Source organism: Varroa destructor, unplaced genomic scaffold (genome assembly GCF_002443255.2).
Source record: "Varroa destructor unplaced genomic scaffold, Vdes_3.0 BEIS01000007.1, whole genome shotgun sequence".
NCBI classification, from domain to species: Eukaryota; Metazoa; Arthropoda; class Arachnida; order Mesostigmata; family Varroidae; genus Varroa; species Varroa destructor.
Window position 1 is genome coordinate 28,986,592 of NW_019211460.1, and position 18,362 is coordinate 29,004,953.

Consider the following 18,362-nt stretch of genomic DNA (forward strand, 5'->3'; position numbering starts at 1 on the left):
TTTCTTGTTAGGCAGAATTTTTCGCTATCGTATATAGTCCTCACGGCAGTAAACACGCTGTCCTGCTGCTGCCAGACCAACCGTGGCGCTTATTTCACTTTGATTGTGATCACCTTTTATCCGTCATAACGCGTCCCTCATTTAGTCGCTACCGTTTCAACTGCTTTATATTGTTGTACTATTCGTATTGCTACGTTTATGCTTGTTCCAACGGATATTTCCTAGCCCTGCAGCTTTTTTATGGATGTCGGTTCCCTACATAATTGTATTGCTTTCGTTCGCCTAGCACCTGATCGAAATAATAAAGGACACGTCCTGGGAGCCTTTGTGAGAAGGATAGGGTGTTTGCTGAACGGTAGGAAACAGCTAGACAGAAAACAAGGAAATTCTTGAAGCATCGGGTACGGGCGGCTCGATATTGTTCATGGAGAAAGACGCAGATGGTGAGGACGCCTCTGATACTGGCACATAAATCGAACTGGAATAACGAGATTACGGATATTAAAAAAATATATATATTTTTATTAATTTTGAGCTCGTAAATCGCATTCGAACCCTGCACGAGTTCAATAAATTAAAGACAATAAAGGCTTTAGTATTAATAGAACGCATTTATTTATCTTAGTATTCAGCCCGCTCAGAAGTCTTGTCGTATGTAAGCTATGGCGAATCTAATTTTGGCTTGCAAGAACTACCGCCACTAGGATACTTCTAAATAGAAAAATCATATACGACTATGATTGGGTCAAACGGATATTTTTACGTTAGTGGACAATTACACCTTTATCTACGTCAGGTAGAATTTAGCGGCACACAGTGTTCTAGCTATATATGACACTGAAATCATTATGATTACTTCAACCCGTCCACGCTACGGATCGCAATACGCTTGGACCGAAAAAAACACGAATTGATCCAAGCTTTAAACGCAGCATAGTACCACATAGCTCTTTCGTACCACAGCACAAAGGGCAGCTTACGTGAACAATTTGTTTTGATTCCAGAAGACTGATTTTCTTAAGACTCGAGTAGATAATAAAATGTTGTAAAATATGTAATCTGCTGTAACATCTAGGGAAATCCTGTTTCTTTTTACTCGCACAAAGTAATAGGTCGACTGCAGATCGTTTCTTTTTTGTTACGATAAAATTAACAGAGACTATTGGCATGATGAAAGAATCATCTAACTGTCGAATGGTTCGCATTTTAGCTCAACGAAGTGTAAATGAAGTATGAGTAATTTTACTGCTTTGGTACCTAGGGAAAGCATTAGGTCATACTCTATCGTATTGTTCATGAATCCGAAATATAGAGCTAAAATTATATAGCTTTGAGCAAATCAGTAGTACTCTAAATGTCTGCTATATCGACGAAAAGCATCACTCATTCTACGTGATGCTTCCGTTACCGCAGTCGGTTTCTGTTGACCTAATATGTTACAATAGTCGATGTTTGAAATACACGCAAAGCTACGTACAAGAATCAACGCCAATGCCTCCTCCATAGAGTTGGCGAAGTGCCAGCAAACCCTCCCGATATCTGAACACGCTTGCCCTTGCAAACAAAGAATCTAACGATATTGCTTTCAGTAATATAGCTACCCGGGCAATCTCATGTAGACATTTTCGACACGCGTAGAAAGTAGATCTGGTAGTAATACTTCTTATTATGACAGACCGATCCTTTAGAAGAGGAACGCATGGTCGTCCAAGATCGTCTGAGGCCAAGTGAAATTTAAATAGGAAACAATTAAATAAGGCCCTCTGACCTCATTTTTTTCTTTTTAGATATCAAGGATCTTACAAGCACCGCAACTGAAGTCGGTTTTAGAAGTACAATAGTTTGGCCGGTAGAAACAAGTGGTTTTGCCATTGAGACGGACTTACGCCTTTGTCCTTTCGCAAAACAAGTCCGCGTTTCCACGGTTTATAACGATTTGACAGCTTGTATTATGGCCGCTAGTAGCACGATATTGAATAAAAGATCTTTGAGCTCTTCTTGACGCTTCGTTCATAAAACCACTATGGCTGTATACGCTTTCCCGACAAATGTTGCATAGTGAAACTTTTATTTACGACTTAACTCAGCTTTGAGTTGCAAATGCAAAAGTTCTAGCCCATCTATTAGTCAAAGGTCTTGTGAAAACGAGTCTCCTTTCTTGCCTTTGTGGGCAGAAGGAGAAAGGCGTAATTCTACTAAAACGTGGACAAAGGATACGAAAATCATAGCAAGCACTGAGCTGCGTAAGCTGCTCCGGTTTCATTGGCAAAAAAATTGAAGATGACGTAGAATATTTGATTGGGGTAGCAATCTGCCCTAAAATAACTTATAAACTATGATGTCAGAGGGTGTAAATAAATATAAATGAATGACTTAGGGACAATGCTATATTGTGAAAAAGAGTTACTTGCAAAACCTATAACATCAAATTATATTTTAGAAATATAGCTCGTACTTGAACGCATCAATCGATACCAAACGTAATTCTTAAGTAGATTATGGTGTCTCGCTGGCTAGGAGCGGGATTGCCGTACTGGACGTATCAGGAGCAATTAGTAAAGCAGATGGTTGACTGCGTAGTGCGTCAACCAGTAGAGTCGCTTAGATATAGAACGAAACCGTCCCCTGAGACAAAGATCAACTGCCAGTCAACTGGCCATTAAGGGAGTAGAAGCTTCTTTACATGTTGGAAGGGCACCCTTTACGCTGCCTTTAGCAGACATCTTTCTTGATGGAATCCCTTCGAAATAATATATTGAGTCAATTCTACAATACATTCGCTGTCGTTCTGATTGGAGTCCACTTCGTGGTGCCGCTGCTGCTTTTAAATCTATCGGCAAATTGTTTCCTATTGCTTTATACCTGTCAAACACGTAATCCATTCATAGCATTCCGTTTGATACATTCCACCAATAACTAGTTGAGCTTCCTGCTCCTGAAAACGATCAGAAGGGCCTGCTATTTGTAGTCGGTGTATATATATATATATATATATAGAGGGTTATACATCAAACTTGTTGGCTTATCCTGAAGTTATCGGAGTTACGGAGGAAAAATTTTAAACATGTACCTAGGTTGATTTGTTCGATAAACATTCGGTGTATATTTTAAACCGTAACTAACACATACTGTTACGTGTTACTTAAAGTAACTGTTGCGATAGCAGGTATGTTTCAGTTGGTTAAATGCTCCTCCATTACCCATCAAAATGAGGCCGTCTCCTCGCAATGAGATGCTGAATAACGTTTTTTGAGCGCCTATTGCCAAAAAGACACATAACTTCCATTTTGCGCTCCGTTGAAATTCTACTCTGATATCACACAATTCACCCTTAACCTTTGTCATCCTTAATACCCGTAGCTTTGTACATTCACATACTTACGTATAGCGCATATGTAGCATCCAGTCAAATGGAGCCCGTAGGGATAACGTCGATCTTGACTTGTCCGTCACTTTCGATCGGCTACTGGTGCCGCTGCCGAATTTCGAAAACGTCACAAAAAGTCTTTACAGCAACGCAATAGATCCCAAGCGCATATCACCCATGATCGCCGTTTTTACCCGCCAAAGATCCGACAAATGCTATTACGACTCGGTAACATTCCAGTCTGTCTAAGACATCGTCGTCGTATTCCTTGCCCCCGTCGGTTTTCCTGTCGTTAGAGAATTAACTCGGGAGATATGAAATGCGACTGAGAGATTCCTCTTCGACAACGGTCGACGTTTGGTAGGCTGACGTAGATTACTTTTCATCTTAGTTCTAAGCTGTTTTATATGTGTTACACAGAGAAGGCGGCCGATTGATAACAAGAGAGAGAAAAGTACCTGTTAGCGGCTATGTGTGCTGCTGTAGCAGAAGCGTATGTATTGGAGGAACGAATCTACAGGCCATGCTTTAACTCAAAAACGCTTTCGCACGGAGCGCACATAACGAAAAGGCAACGAAACCCAGCGTTCGCTGCCTTCTTTTTTCAGCCTAAGTGGGTGACTGAGTGAATAGTATAGCCGGTACAACCACATAGATACCTACTGTGATGGGTGATGGCTGAGCCAAAGCTGGGGGAGATGGTGGGAGCGCGTAGGCAACGCCCCTCGTCCGCGTCGCATTTCTACGCTTACCACTCATTGATGGCGCGGTTGACTTACACAAAACGCTATTTACGCCCCTAGATCTATCTGTGTCTCCCTTATTGAAACAGAGGTTCAAATGATCTTAGCGAACAGACAACAGAAATAGTTTCTTCAGTCATCGGCATCAAAAAACACAGTAACTGTATTATACCCGGTGTCGTGTGATCAATACTAGTAGCGTGAGTAGCAAACGATGTGAAGCAAAAAAGCAATACGCTTGAATAGCTATACGCATATCCAAGTACAGAATGTCTCTAAGGGTAACGCAAGCAATACCGGTAATGCTAAAATCGAATCAGCATAGATAAGAATAGGTTTTGATAAGGTTTAAATTAATCTGATAAGGTGCCAACAGTAGCATCGTGCTGCGGCATTCCCTTAGCTACTACAAATATCTGAAGTGTTCTGGTTGTCGTTGATCTTGTCAGTGTTACTGCTGCCGGTCTGCGCTATGAATGAACGTAGAGGCATTTTGAAACCATCGAAGGAAAAGATATCTGTAAAGTTAGTCATAGTAATCGTGAAACGGACTGGGCCAAAGTACAGAGTGAGAGAAACAGGAAGGAAATCGCGTTAGTACGGACAGAGGCTGGACGCCAACAGGGGGCGATGAAAAATGCTATAGAAGAAGAACAAGCTATACCATATCAGACTTCCGAACATGCGCATACGAGAAAACCAGGAAGGAAAAAGAAGCACATGCATCAGGCATCATGTCAACAACAACAACTGACAAACGGAGTAGAAGTGGCAACACCAGAACTATAGCGATGACAACAACAAATAGAACGGCACGCAACTATATAGAAAATAGGCCCATAATGGCTATATACAGAAGCTGTCATTACCGCCTAGTCTTTACTGAAAGGCCAGAAGCGATGCTGCTGTACCCGGTCTGGGAAGGACAGCGGGGATCTCTGTCCCAGCAGGATAGCTTGGTTCTCTATTTCTGCTAGCCTTTGCCGCCATAGTCCTATAGCTAACAGATTGTTTGAGACACATTGTAATGGTGGTGACGTCAGTAATACCGATAGAACAACACCAAAGCCACCCAGTTACGGTCAGCATGTTCCAAAGATGCCGTGTCTCTCTCCTGTACGTTCCTGTTTTCCACACTGCCTCTTTTGTCGCTGTTTCTCACCCTCGTTTTGTCAATAGCTATACGTTTATGTGCATGTGTACTGACGATATACCACATGTCTTGTGGCGCTCTTGCCGTCAAGCGGATCCTTATCTACCGTAGTTTGTCCGACGGTCTTTGGTAACGATGGTGGTATTGTTTTTGTTGATCATGAATGATGCCTTCGGGATAGACAGGCAGACCTAACAGAACAAAAAGACGACGCCGAGGCTTAGCAGGACGAGAGAGCGATGCATAGAAGACAGCTGGAGCTAGCGTGCTGTCCGTCATCCCGTCGTCAGACTGAGCCGCCACGCCCTGACCTAACTTAGGTGAACAGCGCAGTCGCGAGAAAAGATAGCATGAGAGAACGAATGGGAAAGAATGACACGAAAGGCGGCCAGCTAGACAAAAGGCAAGTTAACCTGACATTGGTCTTATACATGATTTCCTGCCAATCCGGAATCCTCACGGTCTCTGAGCGTGTTCGGTCCGTTGTTTGTTAATGATCTCCGAAATAAAAAGAGAATGAAAAAGGGATGGCTTCTCCCATCCTGTATACAAGTTGCACACCTGCGGTCAAAACAGAATGGTAGAGATTTAGAGAGGTGTCCTAGAATGACAATTGCGCTAGTCGTATCAAAAATGTTCGATTCGTTCGTACTATTCACTATATGGCTATAGGTCCACAATCAGATGTTTCACCGGCTGGACTGTCTAGGTCCAGAGGCTCTGTACCAGATGTGTGTTTTTGGTGTTTCCTAAGGCTCACTCACTCGTATATAAACAAAGACGTATGGATCGATGGTGCCGTGCAAAAAAGGCATAAATAGAAACGACCACAGTCACAGAAATTCTATCCTCAGCTGCGAACCCTGGATAAGCGATCTCTATCAGCCGGTTTGAACAAGAGAATGACACCTAAATATGATCGAATAATAACGATAATAATAACTATAATAACAACAACAGTAAAAGGCATAAGAGAAAGAAGACTAATATCTAAATATGATCATCAGAAAACACATCAGGTACGTCTAGCAAAATAGTTTTGTCGTCCTTCTGGTGCATGCCGTTGCGTCACGTAGGTAACGCCAACAGCCACAGTAAGGTCATCAAATATCGCATTTATTCTTACTCTTCTCTTTTCTTTTCCACTTTTCCACCGCTTTCAGCGCATACATAAAGCAACATTATATTAATCATATGCTGTGTATTCATGTCTATTACATATCTACCACCACTCTAACATCCATTGCTACTCATGTTGCCAATCGAGTTCCTCCAGCTCTAGACATCTTCACCGCTCTAGCATCATATAATTAACTAGTGAGTTCAAATCGATAGCGTCACTGTGTTCTTTGTCTTTCTATGTTTGTTCGAGCTTCTCACGCTCGAACCATTGCGGTAAATATCCGTCTAATTTTGCCATGCTTCATTTGTCATTATCTTGTGCTCGTTTTCTGTAGTCGCTTGGTGAGCTTCTATGGTTCAATAGCTTTTATAATGTCAATGCTACAGCAAAGGGGTTTTGTTTGGGTTCGGCGTCACCTAATAGAAATCGTACATTAGTCTGACGATCAGCGTGTTACAGCAATAGTATTACACCTGCTTCCGTACCCCTGGCGTCTGGAGAAGAGCTAACGCTCTTAAGTATGATACTTGTTTTTCGTGCGTTTTATTTCCTTCATTACCCCCCACCCCCCCCCCACCCATTAACCTCGATTACTTTAAGGAACGACGTAATTTAAGTGGTTAATGCGCATCTCTTTGAGTGTGTTCCTAAGCTAACCACAACTAACAAGCATGCTATTACCGTGGTCCAAATCTTAGAGTTGGAAGAAATCATCAACAAACATTAATATTCTGGAAAATAGAAAATGTAATAGAGGAGAAATTAAGGAACATCGGGTTATTACTAGGAAGGCTGAATGCTGCTTGCTATTTCACACGTCTGTTGGCAAAACCCTAGGTAAGTCCAGACCTACTCCGGTTAGCCTCCTGAGGGAAGCAAATTGCCGATGCTTTGACCAAAAATAGGTGATTCCGAGAACTTGTTCGCAAAGCATAAATAACAACTAGTGCTATACATATGAAAAAAAAACCTCAACTTCCAAAACTATTCTTATCATCACGTTCTTCCATTTCGTTCCACTGGATACTGTCGTCTCTTCAAAATCACAGAGATCATCACTGGTACATCGTCATTGTCTCTATCGACCAGACATATCCGTAAACCGATAATTAACAGTTCGTGTTGCTGTTTCGTCACAGCAGCTGCTGCAGTTAACTCTAATATATAACAACGAGATCTGCTAATCTTTCTGTTATCAATGACAGAAAAATCAGGCCAAAGTAATGTTGTAAATAATATATCATACACATTTTCCTTTAGAATCACAATATAGTATTTCAAGGTTTTAGCGAACTTAACAAAATTACATTATCTCTCAATGCGGCCTGGTTATCGGTCACTAACAACCTTGAGATAGCTTACTATCTTCATAATATTATAATGTTAAGCATTAATACTACCTTTTATAAATAACAATTGTTTCATCGGCCATTATTACATTATATAAGCGCGGTATATATAAGAAGTGTATATTTCTTTGTCTGTTGCATGGTAGTCCGTTTTGCATGTGTAGCTTATCCAGTTGTTGGGCTTCGTGCATTCGTTGACTTTGTATTTTTTTTTATTCCTTTACTATTTCAACCAACCCACTTGCTTCAGCCGAGCATTTCCCACAGTTTAGTAATAGAAGTAACATATAGTACAACATTGGAAAATACTGCTTTACCTGTCGTGGTGTGTATGTAGCCCAGCTAGCTATATGTTAGTGTGTTTTTATTTTCTACAGCTAAGCCAAAAAACAACGGGTAATAAGTCTGTGTCCTTTCTCCCGAAGCTGGTTGTTGCGTCGCCGATCATACCGTTCAACAATCCTTCTCTTTGTATGGGCCTGTTCCGTGTTCTGCTTTGATTTTGTAGGAAGAGTTTAATGTCACCGTTCGTTTCATCTCCATGGATTTCTCTTGTTATTAATAATAATATATTTACATGAATCTATACATTTGAACTAAACGCAATACATTTTGGATTACAAAGTAAGACAAGTTTACTAACTGGTGTCAAAAGCATATATGCTTTAACCCTTACAGAGTGCACTCCACATTTCTTCTTCTTTTATTTTGACTTGAATGTGCTTTTTTCGTGTGCGGTCGATCCGCCATACGGCAGATCGTTATTATCAACTTTGCCATATGAACCCTGTAGTTATACTATCTCCGTTTTTAGACGTAGATGAGACTATGGTAGGTAGATGGTTGTGATTGATGTTTAGGCAATTGACCCTCTTGTTGCTGTTGTTGTAACGTTTGTTGCCCCTGCAACTGATGGTGCAGGAGCTGTTGAGATTGCTGTGACAGGCATTGGTCGGAGAATCGGCCGATCGTTTCGTAGCCCGGATCAGATGGGGTTCGCGATGATATGGTATGACAGGATAGGATCTGGTACGCGCGGTTTCCTGTGTCTACTGGAAGAGCACCGTTCAGACTCATTAAATAGCTCTGCAGAGCGTTCGGGTTGAGGGTAGCGTAGGACGGTTCGAGAGGAAGACCATTGCCAGGGCCTACCGACAACGCCTGCGCGATTGGATGGTGTGCTTGTAACGTTGTGTATGCATGAGGTTGAATGATGTACGGGTATTTGTGGTTGTCGTAAGAAGCGTACTTGACTGGTGAAGTGTCAAGGTCTTTAATGATCGTGCCGGTCCTAGCATCGCTGATTCGTCGCCGCCACGTCAGGAACAACACGACGGAGACCAAGACGAAAACGGCCAGCGAGGTGAAGGTGACAGCCAGAATACCTCTACCAGACTCACCCTCACAATTGAGTTGGACATCGCTGAGGCTTTTAAGGAAATCCATGTGGAGATGTGGCGGTCCGTGACAGCGGACTGCAGAACTGTTATGGTACGCGTGTGGTTTCTGCGCCATATGGCGCCAAAGCCAGGTCAGGGAACAATTGCACACTAGGGGGTTCTTCGTCACGTCAAACGACTCGAGTTGATCCACGGGCAAAAGTTCAGGATGAATGTACTTGAGGTCGTTGCCACGCAAGCTGACCTTTCGCAGCTGACGTAGGTGATTAAGCAGTGTCGACGGCAGATGCTCCAGCTGCATATTGAACTCCATCCAGAGTTCTTCGAGCTCAGGTGTGTGACGGAAGACATCTTCTTCGATGCGTTCGAGATTCTCGGAACGGGTAAGATGCAAACGCTTCAGTTTTCGCAGATGTTTAAGATCGTTCGTCGAAATCTTCGGCATGAGGTTCCCGCCAACGTTTAGCTCCTCAAGCTCAGTGAGCCTCGAAATTGCGCGTGGGAAAACGAGTAAGTTATTGTTCTGCACGTTCAGCTTCTTCAAACTGGCGACACCGACGAACGCATCGGCATGAATTTGTGACAGCGCGCACTGGTCGAGGAGTAGCTCCTCCAGCTGATTAAGATGATAGAAAGCACTTTCCTCAACCATCGACAGAGCGTTCGATCCGAGATCGAGAGCTCGGAGCGTCGAGATGTAGGTGAATGAATCGCTCGGGATGTGGCGCAGTGCGTTTGAACGCAAGACCAGTCGCTCAAGATTAGTAAGTCCATGGAAAGCTCCTGAACTGACCGAGGATATCTTGTTGTGAGACAGATCAAGAACTTTTAGCTTGTGTAGAGGCGTGAACACGTTTGATGTCAGCTCGGCAATGCTGTTTTTCTTCAGGATAAGATGAGTCAAACTCTGCAAGCAACGGGTGGTGCGCGGTTTGGTCAGAGAATTGATATTGGAATAGAGTTTCCTGATCGTAGGCCTCAACAAAACGCTGCACCTTTAGTTAGCTTTACTGATAAGCCAAGGATATTCGAGAACTCAATCTATTTAGATATTCCAAGATAGAAGATTTGACTGCCAAAAGTACGAAGTCGAGTATTAACGACTCTAGATAGTAGTAGTCCTGTCAATAAAAAGTCAAATTTCAGTCGATTGAAAAAATAGCTGTATCAAATGTTAACACAGAGTGCTTCCATCATACGTACCTCGAGACCTTCAAAGGCGTCTTTTTCGACCATGGTGATGAGGTTATAGCTAATGTCCAACCGGCGTAACTCCTTTAGTTCGAGACCCTTCGAACCAAGTTTGGCGATCTTATTAAAGCTTACGTCAAGCGCCTCCATGTGAGCGTATACTCCGAACGCTGAGTCGATGCTAACAATATTATTTCGGGGTAACGTAATTTCCTTGATCATTGGGTTAAGCGTGAGAGGCACTACCTCAAACCCAGCATCTGCACAGCTGACGGTATAATCGACATCATTGCAATGACAACGTGCGGGACAGAATGTTGACCAGCGAGTGCTTTGTGTAAGTGGGGCAAGTCCCACCACGAATAAGGAAACCAAAGGCAGCTGTAAATAAGACAAGACGAAGCAGTCAACGGTTAAGCATTACTAATGGCCAAGAAGAATCCCAAGAAAATGCTAAGCTAACTAATGCGACCCATCGGGTTGCTCCACTACGACAATAGCCCTATGAATTTGTTTAGCCGTGATCAGCTAGGACTGAGATACACTGTGGAAAATATGAATCATCGCAAAAAAACAATAACGAAACAGATTCACAGGAGTGGCTGCTACGGTCATTCTGTATAACTCCTAGCAATACCTAGAGTTCAGTGGAAACCTATGGACGTGTGTATATTTCGTGAGGGATATCTGCATCTCATTAAAATGACACGGCGACAGATGGCACTGTGGACCATGTAGAGTACAATGACAACCAATCTAGAATTAAGATTTCGAATCGAGGCATAAGAGTGAGAGGCCCACAGTCCGTGGCAAAACAGGTAGCCTAGAACATACCTAGGACATGGACCAACCCATAAAGAGAGAACACCCAAATAAACAACACTATTTCATAGACAGATTGCCAGATAATGTAGGTGCTTGATTCGACGGCAGTCTGAAGGCAGGCTAGTGAGGTGGAGTCTCGCATAATGTTTTCGTGCCCAGTCGTGGACGAACACGTAGGCCGGACATCAGCTGGTGAAGCACACCGGAACAAAAACGACACTGGAGAATGAATGGTCAGATCGTTTGTTGGCGAATGATAGAAAAACAAGCCAAGATGACGTTCAGCATCGGTGACGATTTCGTGATTCTGACAATGTATGTGCACCGAGCCCCGATCCAACGCTAGGAAAGGTACTGAATTTACGCTCCTACTGAATTTATCTCTTTCAAAGTCAACGAACCTCGACGGGTATGAATTTGCTGTTTGTCTATGAAGCTGACGATGCTTGTGACGACTCGGCGTTTGTACAAGTGAATAGGTATTTGCTGTATTACTTTACATTAGCGTCTCAAATTGTTTACCATAGTTATTAAACACACGAGCATAGTCGGCAGATTATTTATTATAACAACGATGACCCAATTATAACAGCTGCATGAACGGAATAAGTACCTATTGTTTTCAATAGCCTGTCATCGGACAAATAATATGGCAGCAAAAAAAAATAGGGAAAATTAAGCTAAGATTATTAAGATGTTGCTGTCTACCTTGACTCAGTCAGTATGTACTAATCACAGATATCATATAACGCGTCCTACGTTTGGCAAATCAGTATAAGCGTGCTAATAAAAAAAAATACGTACTTTCATTGTGCCTGTGATGTAGAGACGGAATCAGGAACGTGCCGCAAAAAGAATGGAAGATTCTGAGTAACAACCACGTCGTAGTATCCGTAAACGGCACAGCTTAGTAAGCATATAATCTGTAGATGAAACGTCCAAAGCAAATCATGAATAATGATTGCCACTTCCATGCGCAATAAACAATTTGACACACACGAGTTTTTCAGTCAGCCTCAAACAATTTTGGATTGTTTCTCCGACGCTTTTAATGGCACACCGTTTTTTAGTAGAAAACAAATTCAACTACTAGCAATGTCACTTTATTGTATTCCTTAGGAAGCTCCCGGTGGAGATCATGGTTCACGTTCACATACACACACAATATCTTGCCACGCTATTGACGACGTCGTCGTACCGCCCGCACTACGACCTGCGTCCAGCTCTATATCTGAACGACCGTTGGCAGGCTCTTTGCTTTTGACTAAGGACGACAGTTTGCGTCGTCCTCTCCCAAAGTGGCGAGGGCGCGTGTCCCACCCCCGTCGGGGGTTGTTCTGGCGTCGCGACTGGCGGACGGATGGACTGCGTTTATAAGCCGGATACTCAATTACTCCCGGGTCCGTTGAAAATGAGCGGTCGCGCCATCGTTTAGGTGACTTAGGGTTGCGATAATTGAAAATGCAGCTTGCTGTTAGTGATACAGAAGCACCAAATCATATAGATAGTTTACAATCGGCTACAATAAAGATAAATGAATTGATAGTTGGACCAACTCACTGATGTTGGCATTTGCTATCCGCAGCTTTTCCTCTTGTTCCGCTGCTTCCTTTAGTTTTTAGACCCGGTTAGGCGAGTTAGTGTGGATTCTCTTTCCAGATCGCCGCAACTGCCTTCGCACTGCTCCGAGTTCGGAAGACTTCGAATCAGACAGCCAGCAGAGACAAATTGGAAGGAGAGAAAGAAAACGGGACAAAAATCGTTGAAACGAACTGCTTTTTTTTAGTGAGAAGCAGAGTCTTCCGCCTTTGTCGATGTTGAGATGCTGCTAGACTAACGCAGGTCCTGCAGGCTCCTTTTATTTTTAGTCTTAGTCTGCTTGATGCATACGACGAGAGCGCTAGTCAGCCAGCCAGGAGAATCCCGTCAGCCGATCTACGTAAAGTGACCACTCATCAAAATTGTTCGCCATTTTTTCGCTATACCGTTGGAAAAGCGGCAGACATCCCTGAGTTTGTTCGCTCGTCGATGCCGCTGTGGTGATGCTAAAAAGCACGCTATGTCGCCACAATAGTGTACACAACAAAACGAGGGAGAGGCGCGGCGAAATGTCGACGCGGATGAAAGATGCTGATGAAATGTAAGAGGCCACCCCTTGGCCGGTCGAGTTTAGCCCTGATGATAAAGTTACTTAAGCGTAAATCTGTTGTGGTAAAAGAGAATAATCACGCTTCGGCCTGTCTGGAGGAATCACAATAGCAGTGAGAGAAACGAAAATCCACCATAATCAGAACAAGCAAAGCTATGACGCTAAGGGAAAAATAATCGCCCTAGGTTTACTTTGAAACACAAGGAAAAGGCCTTCCTTCGTTTGTTGGTTCATATGAAAATTCTAGAAATGTCGCCCCTTTTCTTTCTAACTCAAACCGCAGTTGTCGCTGCTGCTGGTCATAATCTCAGTCAGGTCTTCCCCTGCACCCAACACATTGGCGTATCCCAGCAATCCAGAAATGACCTGCTGGACCAGGTTCTGTCCACAGGGTGCATTTTGTCGATAGAGGCCAAGATGCCGTTCGCTACTCTTCTTCCTCCTTGCTTACTCTAAACTTTATCCACTTAGGTACATATGATAGTTAGGACAGGAGAGAACGAGGAAATCTATTTCGCGACAAGAAACAGTTCCAAAACGGACCCGCAGATTCGTAAACGGGCCAACTCTCAGCGAAACCGTCAGCAAAAGGAGCTGCTGTATCAGCAGGTATTTACTAGAAAGTGCACAAGGAGAAGCCGGGATGTCATCGTCAACAACATCAACATCACTAGAGCCATCAGGCTGATGAATGTGTGGACGGACAATGATAACAAGATGACGGCTGGCTTGTCTTCCCTCCAACGCAATCGATGATCACAAGCATTCGCTTCATTATGACTTCTATAGTCAGTGAGATCATCACAGGTTGAGGTAAATGTTTAGACGACGCCGGAGACGCCTATACTCTTTCTCCATGTGCTTTTCTACAGGCATCTATAGTTGGCATGACAGTCACTCGACGGGTTGCTTTTTCTTGCCAAATCGCGTAACAACCCGCCCGGTGTATCACTAACGGGCTAAAAGAGAGAGACATCATCATCACCTCCATTTTAAGGAAAATATAAGTTTGACTTAATTCTTTTTTCTGCTGTTCGACATATGTACATATAGCTTTCTTTCTGTACGACATTGCGTAGTGCATATGTAGGCGTAAGATGCGAACCTGTAGCAGCAAAGTCTAGGCGTTCAAGCAGGCCTTTCAACTGGAGGCCACCGCAGCGACTTATTTGATGCATATAACCTTCGATAAAATAAAGGAGAAAGTACGTTATCGGCTCTCTGTTTGTTCTCATATTTTGTTTTTTCTTCTTTTTTACATTGATCGGATTCATGTAGAGAGTCAGCTCATTGAGTCAACCCGTCTCGTCGGCATCTTCAACCACGCAAAGAAGAGCCTCCTTGTTCATTCTAACGGATGTAGATACAGTTGTCATGCCGACGAACAGCCAGGCGGAAGAATAAGACATGAGCGGGAACTAGAGAGAGACATGGGTCAGGAAAAGGGAATCACGTGAAACGAGGCCAGGCAACCATTGATCTCTACCTTCATTTCTTACTGAAATCTTACTTGATCATCTTCACGATGGAGAAACAGCCAATGGTGTCGTCTATTAAACACGTGGCGCAAAAAATGCCTTTGTAATATGTGTTGATCAAAGTGGACGGCTCGCGTCGTGTTCTTTTGTAGAGAAAAAAAAGTAGGTAGAGCTTAAGATAAGGCCGGGCCTCTCTGTTCGCCATCGCTGTTACGTATATTACATTGAGGTTTATGTAAACCGTTAACCTCCGACGGTATAGGCCTGTCCTTACCCATTCCTATTACGACTTGCATGTGGTTTCTGGGTTGTTCTAGGCACTTGGTATTACTTAACATCACTTTCAACGAGTGGCTTAGCCGGAGTATTAAAAGAAGCCATATAGCCCGGCCATACGCGTGTACGTTACGTACTTCTAATCAGAAAATAAATGACATTTGTTGAAAATCGTTCTCTGATTATTTTACTAGTTCGAGGTAGGTCTAGAGCTCATCATCACAGAGTCATGCACAGATCTAGCAAACGCTTAAGGACTATAGTGTTAGCAAAATACGTACAATGCTAACGGATATCGTCATATATTTCAGATGGTTGCATTGTCAGCTGAACAGGTAAACCATCTAAAGGCTGAGTTCACAAATATGGCGACATGGGAATAGAGTGATTGATTCAAATTAGCTACGCAATCCATCAGTACAACAAAGTAAATTGGCATCGATGATCTCGCTGATTTCGAACATGTGGAAGCCGTCGAAAATAGCGGTACTTTTAATAATTTTGTTTTCTGTATGTTTATGCATATACGTCCAGTTCGAATCGGGATTCTATTCTTTTTTACTTTTTGCTGGCCAACGACCCTTAGACACAACCGAAATCGATCGCAATCTGTATACACGATGACATGAATAAAATGAAGTTAAGACAACAACAATTCTCTTAACGGCTGTTCTATCTAGCGGTCCTTTCAGTTTAATGGAGGAACAATATGCCTAGCTCTACATCGCCTAGTTGAGAAGTTTGCTCCGCAAGACAACATCTAATGGAAAATGATAAAAAAAATTGAAATGTTGAAGTATATCCCGACAAAAATGCTAACATACAATTAAGCAGGTATAGCGAAAATGATACGCCACGTCCCGTACGATACGTCTAAGATTAAATTTAACAGAAATATCGGAAAACTGTTTTCCAGTTCGAAGACCTTCAGGATCAGTATCAAGAGTCATCTGATTACTGATATTATCGAGATAAAATATGAACAAGTGCCTAAATTTATCGCTGATTTTGCTTGTCCATTACCTACGTTATACACGCTGTTCGTTAACCCTCAGATCTGGCAACCCGTGCTATTGTTTTCTTGTATTTCTAGGTCGATTCAATTTAATACCCTCTACTACGTAATGTGGCTCTCCAGTGGAGATTTGATCAGATATAGAACATTGTCATCTAATTAGTCCAACCGACTAGTCAAGCTAGTCATAACCGACTGAAATTCGGTTTGCCCCATCTTAAAGGGGCAACTAGGTCTCCTACATGTTGATCGTACATTTGTTTTTATTTTTCCCTTTTACCATTTGTTTGTTTTTCGTAGATGTTGCACTCTGCTAACTCCAATTCACACGAACACACAACAATGTAACAACCCCACATCCGAACGGCACCGTCAAGGCTGCCAGACTTGAATTGTGTTATAGATATATGTTAGCAACAAATTAGCCATCTGCGATTATAGGAGACTAAACGCAGACGCTATAACAGTATCGATCGTCCTTGTTGCTGTTTATACGATAAGCTTCCAGTACTAAACGGCGACCCTTTTCATCATTGTAAATACGAGCGTTTTCCTTATGGTGACTGACAATATGACCCCTATTTATGTTGCCTTCGATTACCGTAATTTGTTTGTCGCTTGCTACAGAGAATGAGTGATGCTCCGATAAGGATTTGCTTCATTTATCAAAGCGATCAGGTACTCCATGATGGTTCCGTTTCTTTTTTTCCTATCCTATTTGAAATACATGTTAGTCTTATAATAATTTATTGTCGAGTCAAACTCCGGCCACAAGCCAGACCCTATGTGATGCTTTTTTTTTAGTACTAGATCTAGCTTACTTACGAGTATCAGCATGCAGTGTAGTAATAAAAAAGCTATATATCGCTTTTGCATTATCTGTGTGGATCACGGTTTATTCCACGTGGAAACCTCACACATCTAAATAAATGTATTCCATTTCATTCGTTTAGGTGGCCTGAGTTAAGGGTTTTAGGGGTTCGATAAACATGTGTATTATAGCGCGTTTTCAGGTGATTTTAAACCAGTTCATACTTTGCCGAAATAGGTTGAACCTGCGGCCGGCTGTGTCAGCCAGTAGGTTATAAACCTAGTTTAATTTGCGTTCCCCAGTGAAATGAGTTAAGTTATTTAGCTTCAAGGAAACAGTTGTGGAATCAAAGCAAAGAACACTGACTTAGTGAGCTGCATCCTCATCAATGTCTTAGAGGAAAAACCTTCTTTAACAGCCGCCATGCTCGTCAAGATCAGCTACAGAACCTCCAATTCGGCGACTGCATCTACCCCACCTAAATTCGTTGGTCTCAACACCCCCGCAGCGATGCTCTTCCAATGAAAATTAAAGGCGAGCATTTTAAGATAGTCGCATTCGTGCACGATGCTTTTGTAAGGGAACCCTCTGCGTCACTATGCTAATTTACAATAGAAGAGCAAAATGGCAACGGTTGGTTTACATATCTGAATAAGAACTAGTCTATAGTATGTTAAAGGAATAAGTTACAACATGATACATAGTTAGATCGCTCGAAATAGGTCGCTCTTGACTTGAGAAACTCTTAGGTACATCCTCGTAACAATAAGTCATTACCGATTTTCAACTCTCCTAGAACTTCCTTAAACCCGGAATTTAACTTTAACCCCTATACAACGCAAGTGAATCAATTAGCTATTTTAATCTGTCATACATTGCTTTGCTATAGCGATCATGGAAAGGCCGAGACTTTATGTATACTTTTACAGCAGTTTAGATGTCCAAACATTTTCACTAACGTTTGTTAACTATACCTTGAAAATTTGCATTGATGTTTATTTTTAGCCACGGAGCTGAAATGGTGTTTTTAACCTGACGCTTTTTTATAAGTCGTTAAGGCGCTGCAAATGTGAAATTTCTAAATAAAGTTTCGAAATGAATTAGCATTTCAAATGATCAAATGAAGAATTAGCAATATCTACAGTGTTCGAAGTAAAAACGCAAAAACATTTTTTTTTTTGTGTATTTTAGTACTAGGTCATAATAATTTTGCTAGATAATTCTCAGCTTATTGATAGGCGCGTTCGCGTCGTACCATAGCAAGCCGACTGCTACTGCTTAAAAGATGCTACGTTGATGTATCTGTTTCGCATCTGTCATCGCGGCAAAAATTAAACGATAAATGTCAACTTTAATGGAATTACCTTAGCGTAGTATACTACGTATTTAAATTAAGCAAAAACTACCTGGACCAACGAAGCATTAGGGAGCCAGCAATTATGCGAGGGCCATTGAAGGCCATCTACACAATAACCAGTGACG

The 18,362-nt window shown here is 42.3% G+C and overlaps 1 protein-coding gene and 1 long non-coding RNA gene across 2 annotated transcripts; both read right to left on the reverse strand.

The window, feature by feature from the left end:
* Positions 1 to 591: 591 nt before the first annotated feature.
* On the reverse strand, positions 592 to 4,176 carry LOC147754545 (uncharacterized). The gene is made up of 2 exons (XR_015317975.1): positions 3,383 to 4,176; positions 592 to 2,935 (listed from the first exon to the last, which is right to left on the reverse strand). It is a non-coding gene; the product is annotated as an uncharacterized LOC147754545 (long non-coding RNA).
* Positions 4,177 to 6,283: 2,107 nt separating this feature from the next.
* LOC111254687 (uncharacterized) lies at positions 6,284 to 12,853 on the reverse strand. Its single transcript, XM_022815794.2, has 3 exons — positions 11,956 to 12,853; positions 10,339 to 10,707; positions 6,284 to 10,042 (listed from the first exon to the last, which is right to left on the reverse strand). The coding sequence occupies exons 1-3, from the start codon at positions 11,959 to 11,961 to the stop codon at positions 8,546 to 8,548; spliced, it is 1,872 nt and encodes a 623-aa protein (XP_022671529.1). The 5' UTR covers positions 11,962 to 12,853; the 3' UTR covers positions 6,284 to 8,545.
* Positions 12,854 to 18,362: the final 5,509 nt, after the last annotated feature.

Coding starts and splice junctions, on each gene's coding strand:
- LOC111254687 (XM_022815794.2), bottom strand. Junction 10,043..10,338: donor ACGCCTTTGAAGGTCTCGAG/GTACGTATGATG, acceptor CGTTGCTTGCAG/AGTTTGACTCATCTTATCCT.